This window comes from Acanthochromis polyacanthus, chromosome 7 (assembly GCF_021347895.1).
Source record: "Acanthochromis polyacanthus isolate Apoly-LR-REF ecotype Palm Island chromosome 7, KAUST_Apoly_ChrSc, whole genome shotgun sequence".
NCBI classification, from domain to species: Eukaryota; Metazoa; Chordata; class Actinopteri; family Pomacentridae; genus Acanthochromis; species Acanthochromis polyacanthus.
The window spans coordinates 3,771,692-3,788,550 of record NC_067119.1 but is presented as its reverse complement, the minus strand read 5'-3'; the positions used below and the strand labels follow the sequence as shown (position 1 = coordinate 3,788,550).

Genomic DNA, 16,859 nt, shown 5'->3' with positions numbered 1-16,859 from the left:
AGAGAAGGAAATAAAGGCGGTGGAGGCATCACAGCTGAGCGTCGCCGAGCTGTTGGGCAATACCCCCAGAAGACGGAAAGACGAGAGAGGAGGAGGAGGAGGGAGGCTAGCTGGTGGCTGGGAGGACGAGGAAGGAGGTGGAGGTTCCTCTCGGTTCTTATCCTCGCTGGCTTCCTTCAGAGGCAGAGCGAGGCAGTTAGCCGGCCAGACTGGGGAGTTCCCTCTTGTTTTTTTTCTTCTCGGTTGCTTCTGGTTTCATTTTTTTATGTTTTTCGCTCGGCATCGGTGCGTTCGGCGTGCGCCATGGAAACCAAGTCCCTGTTCAGCCTGCACAGAGCGCTGGCTCAGCCCGTCAGGATGTGCATGCTGGATTTCCCCGTCGCCATCCTGGACGACCTGGTGAGCCGACATACACACGAGCACGGCTGTATGTAGGGCGCACATTAAACTGTAATGGAAGCGTGTGCGGGTGCTGGTGTCTGTGTGGGAACGTGCTGGTGTGTAGATGTGTGTGTGTGTCCGCTGCAGTCATGAAACAGAGCGTTAAATGTACGTTTTCCTGCAGCATCAGCAGGTCAAACACTTAGTTTTTGGTGCTTTGTGTTAGTTCTGCTTCCCTTAACGTGTCTTTCTGCACACTTTGAAGGCTTGCATTTAATTAGTCAATTAGTCGATTCGTTGTTGATTGTTAAATTAATCAACAGCTGTTTTTATAATTTATCAAAAAAAATACTAAAGACTCTAATTATGTCTTCTTAAATGTGAATATTTCCTGTTTTCTGTCCTCCTCTGTAAAGTGAATGACATGTATCACTGTTTTCTGATACTTTCTAAATCAGCTAATAGATTAATCGAGTAAATAATCAACGGTTTTCATAAAAATTTGTCTATCTCTCATTCCAGTTTCCTAAATGTGATTCTTTTCTTGTTTTTTTTCTTCTTTATGACAGTATTTGGATTTTGAAAACGCTAATTGACATTTATCACCAGCGTCTGACATTTTGTCGACCGATTAATCGATTAATCGATTAATCGAGGAGACACAGATAATTAGTTTAAGAGTAAAAAACTTTCTGATATCGCTCATTCCAGCTTTTTAAATGTGAATTTTTTTCTTCTTTTTTGCTCCTCTATGACAGTAAACTGAATAGAGTTGTGTTTTGGGAAACCCTGATCGACAGCTATCACCATTTTTTTTAGATGAACTAATTGATTAATTGATATTGATACTCTGATTCCAGCTCCTTAAATGTGACAGTTTTTTGCTTTCTGTCCTTTTTGGGATAAGCTGATCAACATTTATCCCCATTTTCTGACATTTTATTGACCAAACAACTAATTGATTGATCGGAAAAGTAACCGTCAGTTTATTCTGCATTGGAAAAAAACCAACAGCTCTGGTGCACTTAATGCTTGTGGATTTCAATGTATGTCAGCCTGCCTGCAGCTGTTTCCTCGTGTGTAGTTGTGCGTCGTGTGAGTGTTTGTGAGTCAGTCGTACCCTCAATATGCGTGTGGTTTACAGTTTAGGCTCACTGTGGATGGAACAGACGATTACAGGCATTTTTTTAAACATTTTTCTTCTCTGCTTTTGAGTGGGAAAAGTTGATTTTTGCTGCATTTGACACACTGGACTAATTACCGGCCAATTATATGCTCTTAAACAAGTCACATGACTCACCAGGAAGTGTGATTCATCTCGACTCTGGGCTTACTTCAGGTGTTGTGGCTGTGGTCGGATGTATTTCACCGTCTGTCGGCTTCACCTGGGAAACACCTCAGCTCACCTGGGAGCCGTCCAGGCTGCCGTGGCAACCGTCTCCACGCTCAGGGAGGCCTTTGACATTTGGACATGTTTGGTCGTGTCTGCGTTAATCGCACGGCGGCTAACGAGCACGAGCCAGCTGGTTAATGAATCCTGAAACGATGCCGAGATTCAGTCTGATGCTAAACGGATCTTTATCTCTGTTTATTTTCCAATTTTTCTTTTAAAAGATGTATTGTTTTGCCCTTTCAGATCATTATTTCTTCTGCTTTCATGCACCCACTGAGCTGTTTTTACTTTTATGAGGCGTTTAATGCTTCATGGATTATTTTTTTAAATAAAACGGAGCAGGTGATAGACTGAGCCTTCGGGCCAGCAGACAACCACACATCATTATTTTACACGTCTGCGCTGCCGTCTTTGATTTTCACACCTCTTAATTCGCTCCTGCAATACACAGAAACAGCAGGGATTCATATATATATATATTTATCTGGCAGCTCAAAGTGTGTGGACCGTCCAGGCTGCTGCTTTTCATCAGAAATCAACCAAATCTTTATGCTGCAACTTCAATTATTATTTATGTCAGACATGTCAAACTCATCTTAGTTCAGGTTCCACATTCAGCCCAGTTTGATCTCCAGTGACCAGTAAAACCACAGCATAATAACCTGTAAATAACCACAACTCCAAATGTTTCATTTGTTTTAGTACAAAAAGGTACGTTCTGAAGATGTTCACATCTTAGGAATTATCTTTTAACAAAGCATCGTGAACAACCTGGAATTTCTTAAGAGAATTTCAACAATATTATGCCTCAGTTTATCATTTACATACAACAACTTCCAGATCAGTATCTACAAATGAACACAACATTAAGTCATCTGGAACTGAATGATATAGTATTTTACATTATGATCGAATTGACAGAAGTCAAAATTTACAAAAATGAGACGCAAAATGACAAAAATGAGACATAAAATGACAAAAATGAGATGCAAAATGACAAAAATGAGACACAAAATGACAAACAAGAAACAGAATGACAAAAATGAGACACAAAATGACAAACGAGAAACAGAATGACAAAAATGAGACACAAAATGACAAAAATGAGACACAAAATGACAAACGAGAAACAGAATGACAAAAATGAGACACGAAATGACAAAAATGAGACATAAAATGACAAAAATGAGACGCAAAATGACAAAAATGAGACATAAAATGACAAAAATGAGATGCAAAATGACAAAAATGAGACACAAAATGACAAACGAGAAACAGAATGACAAAAATGAGACACAAAATGACAAAAATGAGACACAAAATGACAAAAATGAGATGCAAAATGACAAACAAGAAACAGAATGACAAAAATGAGACATAAAATGACAAAAATGAGACACAAAATGACAAACGAGAAACAGAATGACAGAAATGAGACACGAAATGAAAAAGCGAGAAACAGAATGACAAAAATGAGACACGAAATGACAAAACTTTGACAAAATGGCAAAAATGAGACACAAAATGACAAAAATGAGACATAAAATGACAAAAATGAGATGCAAAATGACAAAAATGAGACACAAAATGACAAACAAGAAACAGAATGACAAAAATGAGACACAAAATGACAAACGAGAAACAGAATGACAAAAATGAGACACAAAATGACAAAAATGAGACACAAAATGACAAACGAGAAACAGAATGACAGAAATGAGACACGAAATGAAAAAGCGAGAAACAGAATGACAAAAATGAGACACGAAATGACAAAACTTTGACAAAATGGCAAAAATGAGACACAAAATGACAAAAATGAGACATAAAATGACAAAAATGAGATGCAAAATGACAAAAATGAGACACAAAATGACAAACAAGAAACAGAATGACAAAAATGAGACACAAAATGACAAACGAGAAACAGAATGACAAAAATGAGACACGAAATGACAAAAATGAGACATAAAATGACAAAAATGAGACGCAAAATGACAAAAATGAGACATAAAATGACAAAAATGAGATGCAAAATGACAAAAATGAGACACAAAATGACAAACGAGAAACAGAATGACAAAAATGAGACACAAAATGACAAAAATGAGACACAAAATGACAAAAATGAGACACAAAATGACAAAAATGAGATGCAAAATGACAAACAAGAAACAGAATGACAAAAATGAGACATAAAATGACAAACGAGAAACAGAATGACAGAAATGAGACACGAAATGAAAAAGCGAGAAACAGAATGACAAAAATGAGACACGAAATGACAAAACTTTGACAAAATGGCAAAAATGAGACACAAAATGACGAAAATGAGACACAAAATGACAAAACTTTGACAAACTAGCAAAAATGAGAAACAAAACAAAAATGAGACACACAAGGACAAAAACGAGAAACAAAATGAAAATCTAACAGGAAGTCAGTGTAGTGATATGAGAACCGGTGTGTTGTGGTCCAGTTTCCTGGTGTTAGTTAGGAGTGCTCTGGATCAGCTGCTTGATTGATTTCTAATTCAGACCTGTAAAGACACGTTACAATGATCTATCCTACTGAAAATGACGTTTCTCTGTGTCTCTAGACAGGAAACCTTTATTCTAGCAGTTAGTCTAAATTTCCGCTCGTCAAATAAAATGAATATTATTAATATTATTCGTGTCAGGCTGGGTGTCCACATACTTTTGGCCATGAAGTTGTGTTATTTCTTCCTGTCAGAGGTCAGTGTTGAGGTTTCTGGACTGTACCTGGTCAGAATGGTGCGTTCAGGTGCAGCTCGATAAGCAGAGTTTAGCTGCTCTCCTTACAGTAGAAACCTTCCACCTGTGGAAGCACTGAACGAGTATTTTCTGCTGTGTTTGAACGCGCTGCCCGGAAAATCTTTCCATCTGTGTGTGAAGCTAATCGTGTTCCAGCTTGTTGTCGGTGACCTGAACAGCTTCTCAGCACATCTGTAGAGCAGCTGGAGTTACACTAGTGTATGAAAGCAGAATATTTCATCAGGTCTGTCGGTGTGAGAGCTGGATCCCTGCTGGATCCCTGCTGGATCCCTGCTGGATCCCTGCTGGATCCCTGCTGGATCTGTACCCTCAGCTGTTGGCTCTCCTCTCCGTTTCTAACACTCGGACTCAACACCTGATTGGGTTTCATGTGACCTGGATTCTTCAGGGGTCGATCCGAGTTGGTTGCTGCTCGGTCTGCTGGTGTTTTATGGAGGCTCACAGCTCAAATAAAGAGCAAATCTGTAAACAAAAAAAAGAAAATCCTGCAGCAAAGTGACAGAAAAAACAGGCTGAATATCGGTAGAATAGGGTTACCTTCAAAAACAGTAAAAATGGTGAAAATAATGTAAAATATCTGGTAAATCCTGATATTTTCAGCAGACTTATTCATTTTGCTTTTGTGGAGATTTCATCACTTTTTCTGTTAACAGAGACAAATTTCCAGTATTACATAGCTGCTGGTAACTAAACTGTGTTCATTAAAGATGTAAAAACTACATTTTTGAGTTCTCTACTGACTCATACAGACCTGATAATATTATTTTCAGTTAAAATCTTTGATCTTGGAGTGGCTGAAATCACCTTTTTCCATCCAGAACGTTTGTTTGTTTCAGCTGCAGATCGTAAAAATGAGGATGCACAGAGTTTATATTCACTGCTGACAGCCAGAGACGGTGAAAAGTTTATCTGTGGTCCACCGTTCTGATCCGTTCTGTCTGGAGAATCTCATTCAGAGGTTTTCTGCAGACAGCGAGCATCATGAGTGGATCGTCTTCCAGCAGATTGTTGTGTTTTAGAACAACAGAATGCAGATTTGTGTCCTCGGGCAGGAAGTGTACCGCTAACATCCACCTCATCACACAGGATCATTTGCTGCTGCCGGGGGACAGAAGTCCAAGGAGACGCAGAAAGAGAACGTTAGTGGAGGTAGAGACTGGAAACGAGGTCTAATGACTGGGCAGAGAGAGGCAGTTCAGCTGGAAACAGTGTCTGCAGGGCGGTTAGTTTACTGGGAGAACTGGAAACACACTGGAGATCAGATTACAGCAACAGAACGCTGAAGGCAGCAGGTTGATTCTCTTGTTTTTTCATTTTAGTTTCTTTGAGCTGCTCCTCACGACCGGCTGAGATGTTTTATACCCTGAAAGTGTTTATTTTCATTCACAATAGAAGGCTTTTGTTGAGGGAAGCTGCATTAGAGTCAGTGCTGCACTGCAAGGACAATTTTAAAAAGTCATTTTTCTGTAATTTAGTTCAAAAAAAGAAATTATGCAAAAAAATGTAAAAAAAAAAAAAAGTTGGTGTAATAATTTTATGGTCAGATGTTGGTGAAAAAACAAACAACCCCCCCAAATTATCATTTATAAAAGAGTTTTTGATGATGTTTTTTGACATTATGTATTTTTTATTTTTTTTAAATAGTGATGTATAAATTTATACCGTGTGATGGGACTTTCCTTGATATTAACTTTAATTTAATAAAACGAGATTAAAAACTGGATATTTTTCAGTCTATATTTTGGTAAATTTTTCTTTCAAATAATGGCAAAAACAACATTTAAATACATTAAAACAGTTGAATTATTTGGAAAAATTAATTTATTTTTTTTCACTTTTATTCAACATTTATATATTAAATATTTAAATATAGTTTATTTTTAATTTTTTCTGGCTTAATAAAAGGATTTTTTAAATTATTTTTTCCTTTCAATTAATGTCAAAAAATCTGTAAAATAATGTGTGTTAGCAGTGACAGATACATTAAAATGGTTTAATTATTGTAGTACTTTTGAAAAAGTTTCTTGTTTGTAGAATTACATTAAAAAAAAATTTGGACATTATTCATAGGTTCTCGCAGTTATTTATTATTTTACAGTGAATATTTTCTGTGATTTTACTATGTATTATTTGTAATATTTATATTTATTCAAATGTGGAAAATACCAAAAAAAAAAACTTAAAAAAACATGTAAATGAATCCTATTGTTTCCTGAATTTAGATACTGTAGAAATTGTGTGATAATTTTTTTGACAAATGTTGAGGTGGAAAAAAGGGAATTAACTATTTTTGATGTTTACTGTTTTGTTTTCTTCTTCCCTGAAATAATAACGTGGTACTTGTTGTTTGTACTTTTTGCTGTGGTTTTTTTCCTGAACAAACGGAGGCTGGTTGGTTATTTTGGGCTTTAGAGAGCGTTTTTGTTTGAAATGCCGGGAGCTGGAGGAGCACCTGAAAGCCTCCACTGGATGGAATAATAGCAGGGCATAAATCCAGAGGCTGTGAATGGGAAGCTGCCTGTTACTGGGAAACTCTCTCTGCTTTTTATTTAGTTTTTTCTCCCAGTGCAGCTCAGAAACGAGGCGTCGGTCGGTCTGTGGAAGGAAAAAAACAAAGAAACTCACTGAATCCTTAAAATTAGAACTAATTAATCTGTGACGGTCAAGCAGTAGCCTTCTTCTTTTTATATTCCTGCTCTTTTCTAGATCATGTACATCACTTATTTGTGTTTTTTTTTAATTGGTTACATTATTTTTTCATTGCATGTGTCTGTAAAACAGAAAGTTAACCTGCATCTTTAATTGTTTTAGGCAAAAATGGCAAACATCTGCCAGTTACAGCTCCTTAAATGTGAATTTTGATGCTTGTAGTTGTACTTTTCTGGGCATTGCTTTGCTCCTGTCTCATTTTTAGTCGCTGTGACTTCATTTTTTGCTTTACATTTTATTTTGCAACAGCAAAATCATGGCTAGAAGTAGAGAGAATGTGCCTTTTCTGCAGTTGCATTCCTCATAAATCATAAAAATCTTGAAAAAAAACCCCAAAGTTAACTTTCTTTGATTACTTATTTTACAGCAACTGAAAAAAATATTTAGTTCACGCAATATTTTCCACATTTCCCTAGTTATTAGTGTAGATTAATGCTTTTTCGTGTAATTTTGGCTTGCTATTATCTGAACTTTAACTAAACGTTTTCCTCTCTGTGTAAAAATATCCAAAATTATATGAAATGTGTCCTAAATAACTTAAAAAAACAGTCCAAAATGACTTGAAATTAGTACCAAATGACAGTTTTGAAGTTTGAGTAATTGTTGACGCATTTTTTTGTAACTTTGGATCATAATTAGTCCAGTTTTTAGCCTCCACAGTAGAAAGATGTTTCTCCATGCTGAATGTATCTCCAACACCTTGCTCCTCTGTTCACTGTTTCTGAGCCGTGCTGACTTTATTTTATTCATCCAGTAGCTTTGATTTTCCTCTCAGTCTCTCTGTTTAAACGCTGCCTGCAGTTCAACTGAGAAGTTTTTAAATTTTTGTCACGTCTCTGTTGCTCACAGCTGAGCTACTTGTGGCTTCATAGCTGCTCCGACAACCCCAGGATTTTTTTATTTTACAGAATCTGGTGCAAATGGGTTACATTTAATTCATTTAATTCAAAGGAGGAATGTAGAATCATGTAATTTTGATGAAATGTTCTCATTTTAAGCTCAGATTTGGTGCTTGTTCCAGACAAAACTCCACTTCAGGCGAGACTTATTTAACAATGATTAGAAATCCGAAAATCTTTCTGCGTTTACAGTTTGTGTTTCTGATAAACGGTGTCATTTTGAGGATTTTTTTTTGCCTTTTTGTGTCCGTTGGCAGGTGTATCTGTATTACACCATACTCTAGATCAATCCTGTGGCACTACAAGCAGTAGTACTTGTTCATACATGACTGGAGTACATCAAAAACTGTGCAAAGCTCCATCATAATAACTCTGCTGGATTGCGCAAGATCCTTTTTTTTCTTCCTGTTTGTTCCAGTTAATACGTAGTTAAAACATATACAGAGAAGAATAAATGTAAAATTATTCCTCTTGTTTTGCACCAAATAAACCAAAATATTGACCTGAAAGTGGCCTAAAACTCTGCAAAAGCTACTTAAATGGTTTGTTTGTGAGCTGGAAACCTGCTAGAAAGGCGTTTTTTATTGATTGCATCACTGTGAACAAGCCGCCTCCTCTCAGGATAAAGTCGTCGAGCAGGTAAACCGACCTGCCGCTGATAGGATCTGGACTTAATGCCTTTCTCTGGTAAAGCGGGGAAGTTCCTTGGAGGTGTGTTGCTTCATCTCCAGCTTTCAGTTTCTCTCATAGTGCAGAAGGAACGTCTCTCAGCGTCGTGAAGTTTTGACACCGGGTTTCACTTCAGCTTTCGCAGACATGACCGAACTTCTGGAAAGCCGCTTTGTTGTTTCCCGACACGAGTTAATTTTTTCTAGTGTTGTTCGGCGCCTTGTTGACACAGCTGGGAAAGTAAACAGCAGCGAGGCGAGCTCCGCCGGGGGTTCGGCCAATCTGTGACGAGGGGAGTGGGAGCCCCGGGGCCGCCGATGGGGTTTTACTGTCCGGGATCATTGGGATCCGGCAGGTTTTCGTGATGTGGTGCTGGAGCCGGTGGACCTGTGGACTGCTGGACGGGACGGGTGTCTGCCGGGATGAACGGGACTATTACTTCAGGACGGTCACACAGGTTGGAGGCTTTAATATCACACAGAAATGTAAAAAAAAGAGGAAAAAATAACTAGTTTGAAAGTTTTAACTGTAAATCTTTCAGCAATTTACTGACAATGTCCCTTTTTTCCCCTTAATTACACACGATATCGATTAAAATCACAGAAGCAATAGTATGTTAATAAAAGGTACATAACTTTCTAAATAAATAAAAAATAATATCCACAATAAAATTCAGTAATTGAGACCATAAAATGTCATGTTTTACTGTATTTAAATCAGAAACAAAAGTGCAGTCATTTCCTGCAGAAAAATTCTAAAGACTTTCTCTATTTTTTAAAAATTAAAATAAATAATTGGTAAAATGCGAGAAAAAGTAGTATATTAATTAAAAAGGTACCTAACTTTAGAAATAAACAGTAGAAAAAACAAACCAAAACTGCAAACAATATCCATATTAAAATCCTGTAACTTAGACCATCAAATGTCACATTTTACTTTATTTAAATCAGCAAAAAAAATGCCAATTATTTGCTGTTATTTGACAGAAAAACTCCAAATAATTAATTATTTTTAACTGTTATTTTACAGATTTTCTCTGTGTTTTTAATTACAATAAATAATTGGTAAAATCACAGATTTTTTTTTACATTAATTCAAAAGATAAATAATTTCCTAAATAAGTTATTGAAAAAAATCAAGCCAAAACTGTAAATAATATCCACATTAACATTCAGTAATTAAGAACATAAAATGTATTAAGAAATACAATTATTTGCTCCAGAAAAATTAAAATAATTACAATAAATAATTGGTAAAATCACAGAAAAAATATGAATTTATATATTAACTGTAAAAAATGTAAATTGTGCTATTGTTAGTGTTTTTAATCAGCAAAAACTATAATTATTTTACAATTTTTTTGATGTTATTTGCAGGGGGAAAATATGTATCTTAAAGATTGGAAAAAAAACAAAAACAAAAAAAACCTTTTTATTCTGCCATGTTCTAGATTTTTCTGGTTTTGTTGAATTACAACTAATGTTTTGTAAAATCACACAAAAAGTGTAAATCTACATGTTAGCTGTAAGATAACTAAATGTCCACATCAAAAATCTGTTTTTACAGAATCACAAAAGTAAGTTGTTTGTTTCCAATGTTTGACCATAAAATTACACTCTTTTACTGTGTTTAAATCAGCTAAAATATTAGCATTTTACAGATATGTGCTTTTATTTTGACAGTTTCTACAGTTAAAGTGTGTTTCCTGGCAGGTTTTCAGTTAGTTTTTTTCCACTGGGGACATTGTGATAAGGACTGTTGTGAAATATTGATCAAAATGAGAGTTTCTGGTATTGATTAACACCCTGAGGAGGACCAGTAATGACACCCTTTAGCTGCTGTGAAACTGGAATTTATATTGTTATAAATCACACTTTTATTTGGCTTGTTGTTGGGATGATACATTGAGCTTTGTCTGATTGGTATTGACTGAAAGCTAAATCCTGAGCTCAGTATTCACTTTTAATGCTGTAGCTTGTGCTGCTTTTGTTTTATTGTGTTGAGTCACAGTAGTTCTGTCCTCCCAATTAATATGAATAATAAAACTTTGAGCTCCGCCGGGGATTTAGAATTTAACAATTTACGCCTGAAAAAACGATAAATTAACAACAGTAAGGCTTAAACGCTGCTCAGCCTGAAGCTCAGTGGAAAAGAAATTCCCTCTGTGTGTCTGGACCAGATCTGCATAATCAGAATTCTGAATTAAAGAGGGAATTGGACCATTTAAACGTGTTGAATCTGCTTTAGAATTTATGCAACTGTGACTCCAACGGGTTTTAATCAGCAGATGTGAAGCAGCTCGATAAACCTGTTGAAACGGCAGCAGTGGGTCGTGTTCTTCTGACAGATGTGGGTCAGAGTTGAAAGGTTTGGAGTCCTTGGTTTGGTTTTAGCTGAACATGTTGTTTTTTCTGTCTCTGGCAGTGACTTTGCATGACGGGAAGCATGATCGATCTGTGTACAGTCAAAGAAATGAGTCCGTTTTGCTTAATTTGGTGCATTTTCTTTGGATTTCTGACCATTTCATGAACCAAAATGTCTTTTTTGCTCGTGTAAATGAAACCACAATTACCAAAACTGTTTAGAAAATTACTTCAATTCTCAATTTGTCGTCATTTTGGCACTTGATTGGTGCAAAACGGTATTTGGAGGTGCAAAAACCACAAACGCATGGACACACTTCATGTCATTTTGACTCATAGTAGTCTAATTTCGACCGAAGATATGGCTGAATCTTAGAACAACCGGTAGCACTGAGGAAAGCGAGAGCACTGTTTAAAATCTAGGTTACAGAGAAAACACAACTAATTGTGTAAAATCAACAAGCGGTAGAAGATATTATTTTGGAAGGACTAAAATTCAGTCCAGAGGAAATAAGACTGAGGTAAAACGAGTAAAGGCTCTCTAGTAAATTTTGTTTTTAGAACCTGATTCAGTCCGGAGACTCGAGGCCCGATGCTTTGTAGTTTTTCCACAGAAAAGGATCTTAAAATACACTCTGGTTGATAAAAAGTTGGAGAAATAACCAACAGAAAGGCCATGAAAGTCCATAAAAATGGTCAGTAAAACTTTAAACACACTAGGAGTCGGAGTAAAGAAGTTAAATAGGAGCAACAAGCTCTTGTTTCTTAGTTTTTGGTTCTAATCTGCTGCTAAGCTAACGGCTAACCTGCATTCAATGAAGCTTTATTGCGCTGAAGCTGCTCCCAGAGAAACATTTCAAGCTGAGCTACAACAATATGGCAAAAGTAGTTTATGTATCACCAAGATGTTTTATTAATATAATTCTGATTTTATTAATTTGCTGTAAACAATGACAATGAAAACACATAGCTAGCTAGCAGTTAGCCTGTGTTAATGAAGTGCTTCATTTGGTGACATGCATATCCGTGTACATGGTCCTTGTATGTGTCTGTAAACATTTGTTCACTACTATATATACGCTTAGAAGGGCAGATTTGGCAGTGGTTGCCTCATTTTTCTGAAATTCCATAGATACTGTCCGTGTCAGCTTCCTTCTTTGAATAAATAATCATAAATTATATCAGAAACTGTGTGCTTTGTAATAAAATGCATAAAAAAAGCTGCATTTATCTGATCATAACAATTGGATATATAGGATCAGATCTTAGCGTTCATTCTAACCTGTTTAAATGTCATATCAGAGTGATTTCCAGCCTTCAAAGACCTGCATCTTGTTTTCTAAGACTCTGACATGAGGTGAAGAAAACCTGTCCAACCTCTAATCTCCACAAAGAGCCTCTGGGATCCAGAAAACACCGCTCAGGTCGAGGTAATGATGACCGCGTCAGCATAAACTGCTGCATCACAGCGCGTCACGTCTGCACTGCAAATAGCCCGCCGTGTTGGAAATGAAAGAAAAGACGTGTATAATCTGAGCCCATTAGCCGTCATTACCGCGCTGTGGCTTCACGGCGACATGAAACGCTGCAGACGGCCGACCTCAGCTGTCTGCTGCCGTTAGGAGCTGTCACACCGAGACAACGAGGAGGAGGAAGCCAGATTCTTCTCTGAGCATCACTCTCAGCTTCACTCGTCTGATTTATAGCAGGAGCTAACCGTACAGGCGATATCAGGGCTTTAGTTTTGGAAACGATCGGTTTGAAGCCACTTTTTTGCTCCAGGATTTTGGTTTAATGTGTCGTTTTTCCGTCCGTCCTCCCACTCAGATCTGATGTTTTTAACTCCGACACCTGCCAGCCATGGAGACGAGCCGTCATCTGTTTCTGACAGAGAATTTACAGCCTTCAGATGTGCAGACAGAAAATACTTCAGAGTTATTTGTCAATATGTGGATGGTTTTGAAGGAGGCATTCATTTTATTGATCCAGGATGTTTCATTTTGCGTTCAGCTGAATAGTCTTTGGACAGCTATGATGAGGAGTGTAGAATTTTTTTTTTTTTTTTTGCATAATCAGGTGCAAACTTATTGTTTTGAGGGATTCTTTGTATGAGAAGTGACTTTGGTGACTCGTAGGTTTGGCTAATTCTCCCAACAGAACCTGACGTGATGCATTCAAGGACCGTCAAAAAGCTGAAAATCCGACTATATCGACTATTTCTGGCTTTGATAAATGGTGTAATTTTGGCAAACTTGTAAAGAAAACTTGCTTTTTAAACCAACAGGCAGGTTTTGGGGTCCAGAGAGATGAGATACAGTGGTTATTGCAAATTTTTCCGTTTTTGTAAAGCAAATAATTATCGAAATTCAACTTTTCTTTGGCCCTTTTGTATAATTTATGCCATTATAACTCTGTCCGGCGTCAGAAGATATTTCTGAGTTCTCTCCTTCTATTCCTGATTGTTCTGTTTCCAAAGAGCTGCAGGACTTTATATTACAGTGGAAACAGAACCCACAGGGATGGAAAATTAGGACATTATCAAACACAATGGCCAGAAATTCCAAATTATTAGCATCAAGTCCTCATTTAAGTAGTTGTAGCCAGGAGGTTTTAGCCCTTTTTGCTTTAAAATACCACAAATAATCCATTTATCTGATTGTTGCAGGTTAGTTTACATCCACTGTGTTGTGTTTTACTATTTGCTTTTTCATAGTCGTTCTGTTCCTATAAAAAAAGAGTAAAAGTGGCTTCATGAGGCGCCTGTTGTTCGTATGTTTTATAATCCGTTTATTCTGATTCTATTTGCCTGTCGGTTTTTTTCTTCCTCTTGGTTATGTAACTCTGCTCTGTGTCCATGCCTGGCGTTGGCTTTTATTCGGTTCAGATTTATTGTTGGTGAAGCTCTGGGGAACATTGTGCTCCTGGCAGCTGCCCAGTTCAACCACAGGCCTGCAGTCGCGTCCAGAGATCCTCTACTGGGCTGCAGAAGCTTTTCTACGTCGCTCAGTGTCCCCGCCACCGAAATAACTCCCTGATGTCACTGCCCTGATTTTAGTTTCGACTCCAGCATGATGGAAACGTTTTCTTTTCTTTGTGAGTGAGGGAATCGGAGAGCAATGCCGGCTGCTGGCGTCACCCTCCCAGAGGAACAGTAAAACATGTCAAAGCAGCAGCGCAGCAACAACATCCTCTGCTATTGATTTCCAGCAGATGGAAGAGGAGCTTTAGCCGACTAAAAGTTGGCTCCGAGCGCTCACAGATTTCTGGGTTTCGGCCCGTGTGGGTTTTTCTGCAGGACGGATATTAGGAGTGATGTTCTGAGCAGCGACTTAAAAAGTCGAAACATTAAAGTACTCCATGTTTCATCAGCATTAGCGTCTTCTAGCGTCATCTCCTCAGTGTTTCTGTGCCAGAGTCCTACTTAGGTTTGTGTTTCTGAGAGAAGCAGCCGTCTCCTGGCAGATGAAACACATTAACCCTCTGAACTACATGCAGTTTCACTTTTTCTTCACATTTTCTCTCACTGTGAGCTGCAAAATAAAATCCTGCAGCTCTACAAAAAAATCTGTAAAATACAACAAAAATCAATTAAATATAGCAAAAAATCTGTAAAATATAGCAAAAACATCTGTAAAATGACAGCAAAAATATGTAAAATACAGCAAAAATCAATTAAATATAGCAAAAGAAATCTGTGAAATATAGCAAAAAAAATCTGTAAAATATAGCAAAAAAATCTCTAAAATAACAGCAAAAATCTGTAAAATACAGCAAAAATCAGTTAAATATAGCAAAAAGATCTGTAAAGTATAGCAAAAAAAATCTGTAAAATATAGCAAAAAAATTTGTAAAATATAGCAAAAAAATCTGTAAAATAACAACAAAAATCTGTAAAATACAGCCAAAATCAGTTAAATATAGCAAAAAGATCTGTAAAGTATAGCAAAAACATCTGTAAAATGACAGCAAAAATATGTAAAATACAGCAAAAATCAATTAAATATAGCAAAAGAAATCTGTGAAATATAGCAAAAAAAATCTGTAAAATATAGCAAAAAAAATCTCTAAAATAACAGCAAAAATCTGTAAAATACAGCAAAAATCAGTTAAATATAGCAAAAAGATCTGTAAAGTATAGCAAAAAAAATCTGTAAAATATAGCAAAAAAATTTGTAAAATATAGCAAAAAAATCTGTAAAATAACAACAAAAATCTGTAAAATACAGCAAAAATCTGTAAAATACAGCAAAAATCTGTAAAATACAGCAAAAATCAGTTAAATACAGCAAAAAAATCTGTAAAGTATAGCAAAAAAATCTGTAAAATATAGCAAAAAAATCTGTAAAATATAGCAAAAAAATCTGTAAAATATAGCAAAAAATCTCTAAAATAACAACAAAAATCTGTAAAATACAGCAAAAATCTGTAAAATACAGCAAAAATCAGTTAAATACAGCAAAAAAATCTGTAAAGTATAGCAAATAATTCATAAAACAACAGTAAAATCTCTAAAAATATAGCAAAAAAATCAGTTAAATAACAGCAAAAATCTGTAACGATATAGCAAAAAAATCTATAAAATAAAAAAATGTGTAAAATATAGCAAATAAATCTGTAAAATATAGGCCAAAAAAACCCTGTAAAATAACACCAAAAATCAGTAAAGCAGCAAAAACATCTGTCAAATATAGTCTTTGTTTGAGTGGATTTATTTTACCACCATGTTCAATGTGACAATTCAACTTTCTGTTTCCTCAATTTAACATTATTTAGCAAAAAATGCTGTTTGAGCCTCACAGATGAGTAGTTCAAGGACCGTCTGAAACCTCAGACGTCTTTAATCTTTCAGTCATTCCTGTCTGCAGATTCTGGATTCCTTCTTTGTGTCTTAGAAACTATAAAATGATATGATAACTGTGCATTTATTTTATATCTAAACAGTAAAATCAGCTTTCAGAATGCTCTATCGGTCTTTTTTTTTTTTTTTTTCCCTGCTGGTTTTTTTTTTTCTCCCAGCAGCTGCAGATTAGTGAGTTATGAAGCGCAGCGCTGAGAAAGGTCCTGGAGGTCGGACATGTTTGTGTTTGGACTCGGCTTCAGCAGATGTTTTCCTTAAATTCTCTAAATCGCTTCCACACCTGCTCTTCCCATCGACGTGTCTTAAGACAGCTCGGATCACGTGTTTTCCCGAAAGCAGCTCTTCGTTCTTCTGCCCGTGTTTGGAAATAAATATCATCGATTAAAGCTGACAGTTAATCAGTGGGTTTGTGGTGCTGATGATGAAAACATCCTGATGGGGTTTTAATCGGTTTAAAGCTCGTCTGTTCCTGATGTTAGCCAGCAGGAGGCAGCGTTAGACGATAAATCCTCTCCTCCTCAATACATCACATTCAAAACCAACAGGCGCTGATGGAATCCAGTTAAATGGGTTTGCTTCTACACAGAAGGGTAAAGACGAGAAAATCTGGGGATTTCTGGCCTTTAAAGTCATGGAAGTGGTTTATTTTTGTCAAGAATATTAAAACAATCTCACAAATAACACAACTAGAGCTGCAGATCTTTGAGTTTTTGAGATTTTTTCTGCCTTTGTTGTCATCGTTTGTCAGTTTGGTTTTGAAACAATAAGCTAAATAGAATTTTAATCATCTGA

The 16,859-nt window shown here is 36.4% G+C and overlaps 1 protein-coding gene across 4 annotated transcripts in view; it reads left to right on the top strand.

Annotated features, from left to right (window-relative positions):
- Window positions 1–16,859, top strand: part of LOC110968628 (ral guanine nucleotide dissociation stimulator) — a 74,602-nt gene that overhangs the window by 12,697 nt on the left and 45,046 nt on the right. Inside the window, exon 1 of one of the 4 annotated variants that reach the window (XM_051951263.1) lies at window positions 65–399. The exons of 2 other annotated variants lie outside the window; for them this stretch is intronic. In XM_051951263.1, coding sequence (XP_051807223.1) covers window positions 304–399 — 96 coding nt within the window. In that variant the 5' untranslated portion in view covers window positions 65–303. Of the gene's footprint in view, window positions 1–64; window positions 400–9,141; window positions 9,304–16,859 lie in introns of those variants that run through there. One more of the 4 variants, XM_051951264.1, reaches the window with a different exon arrangement.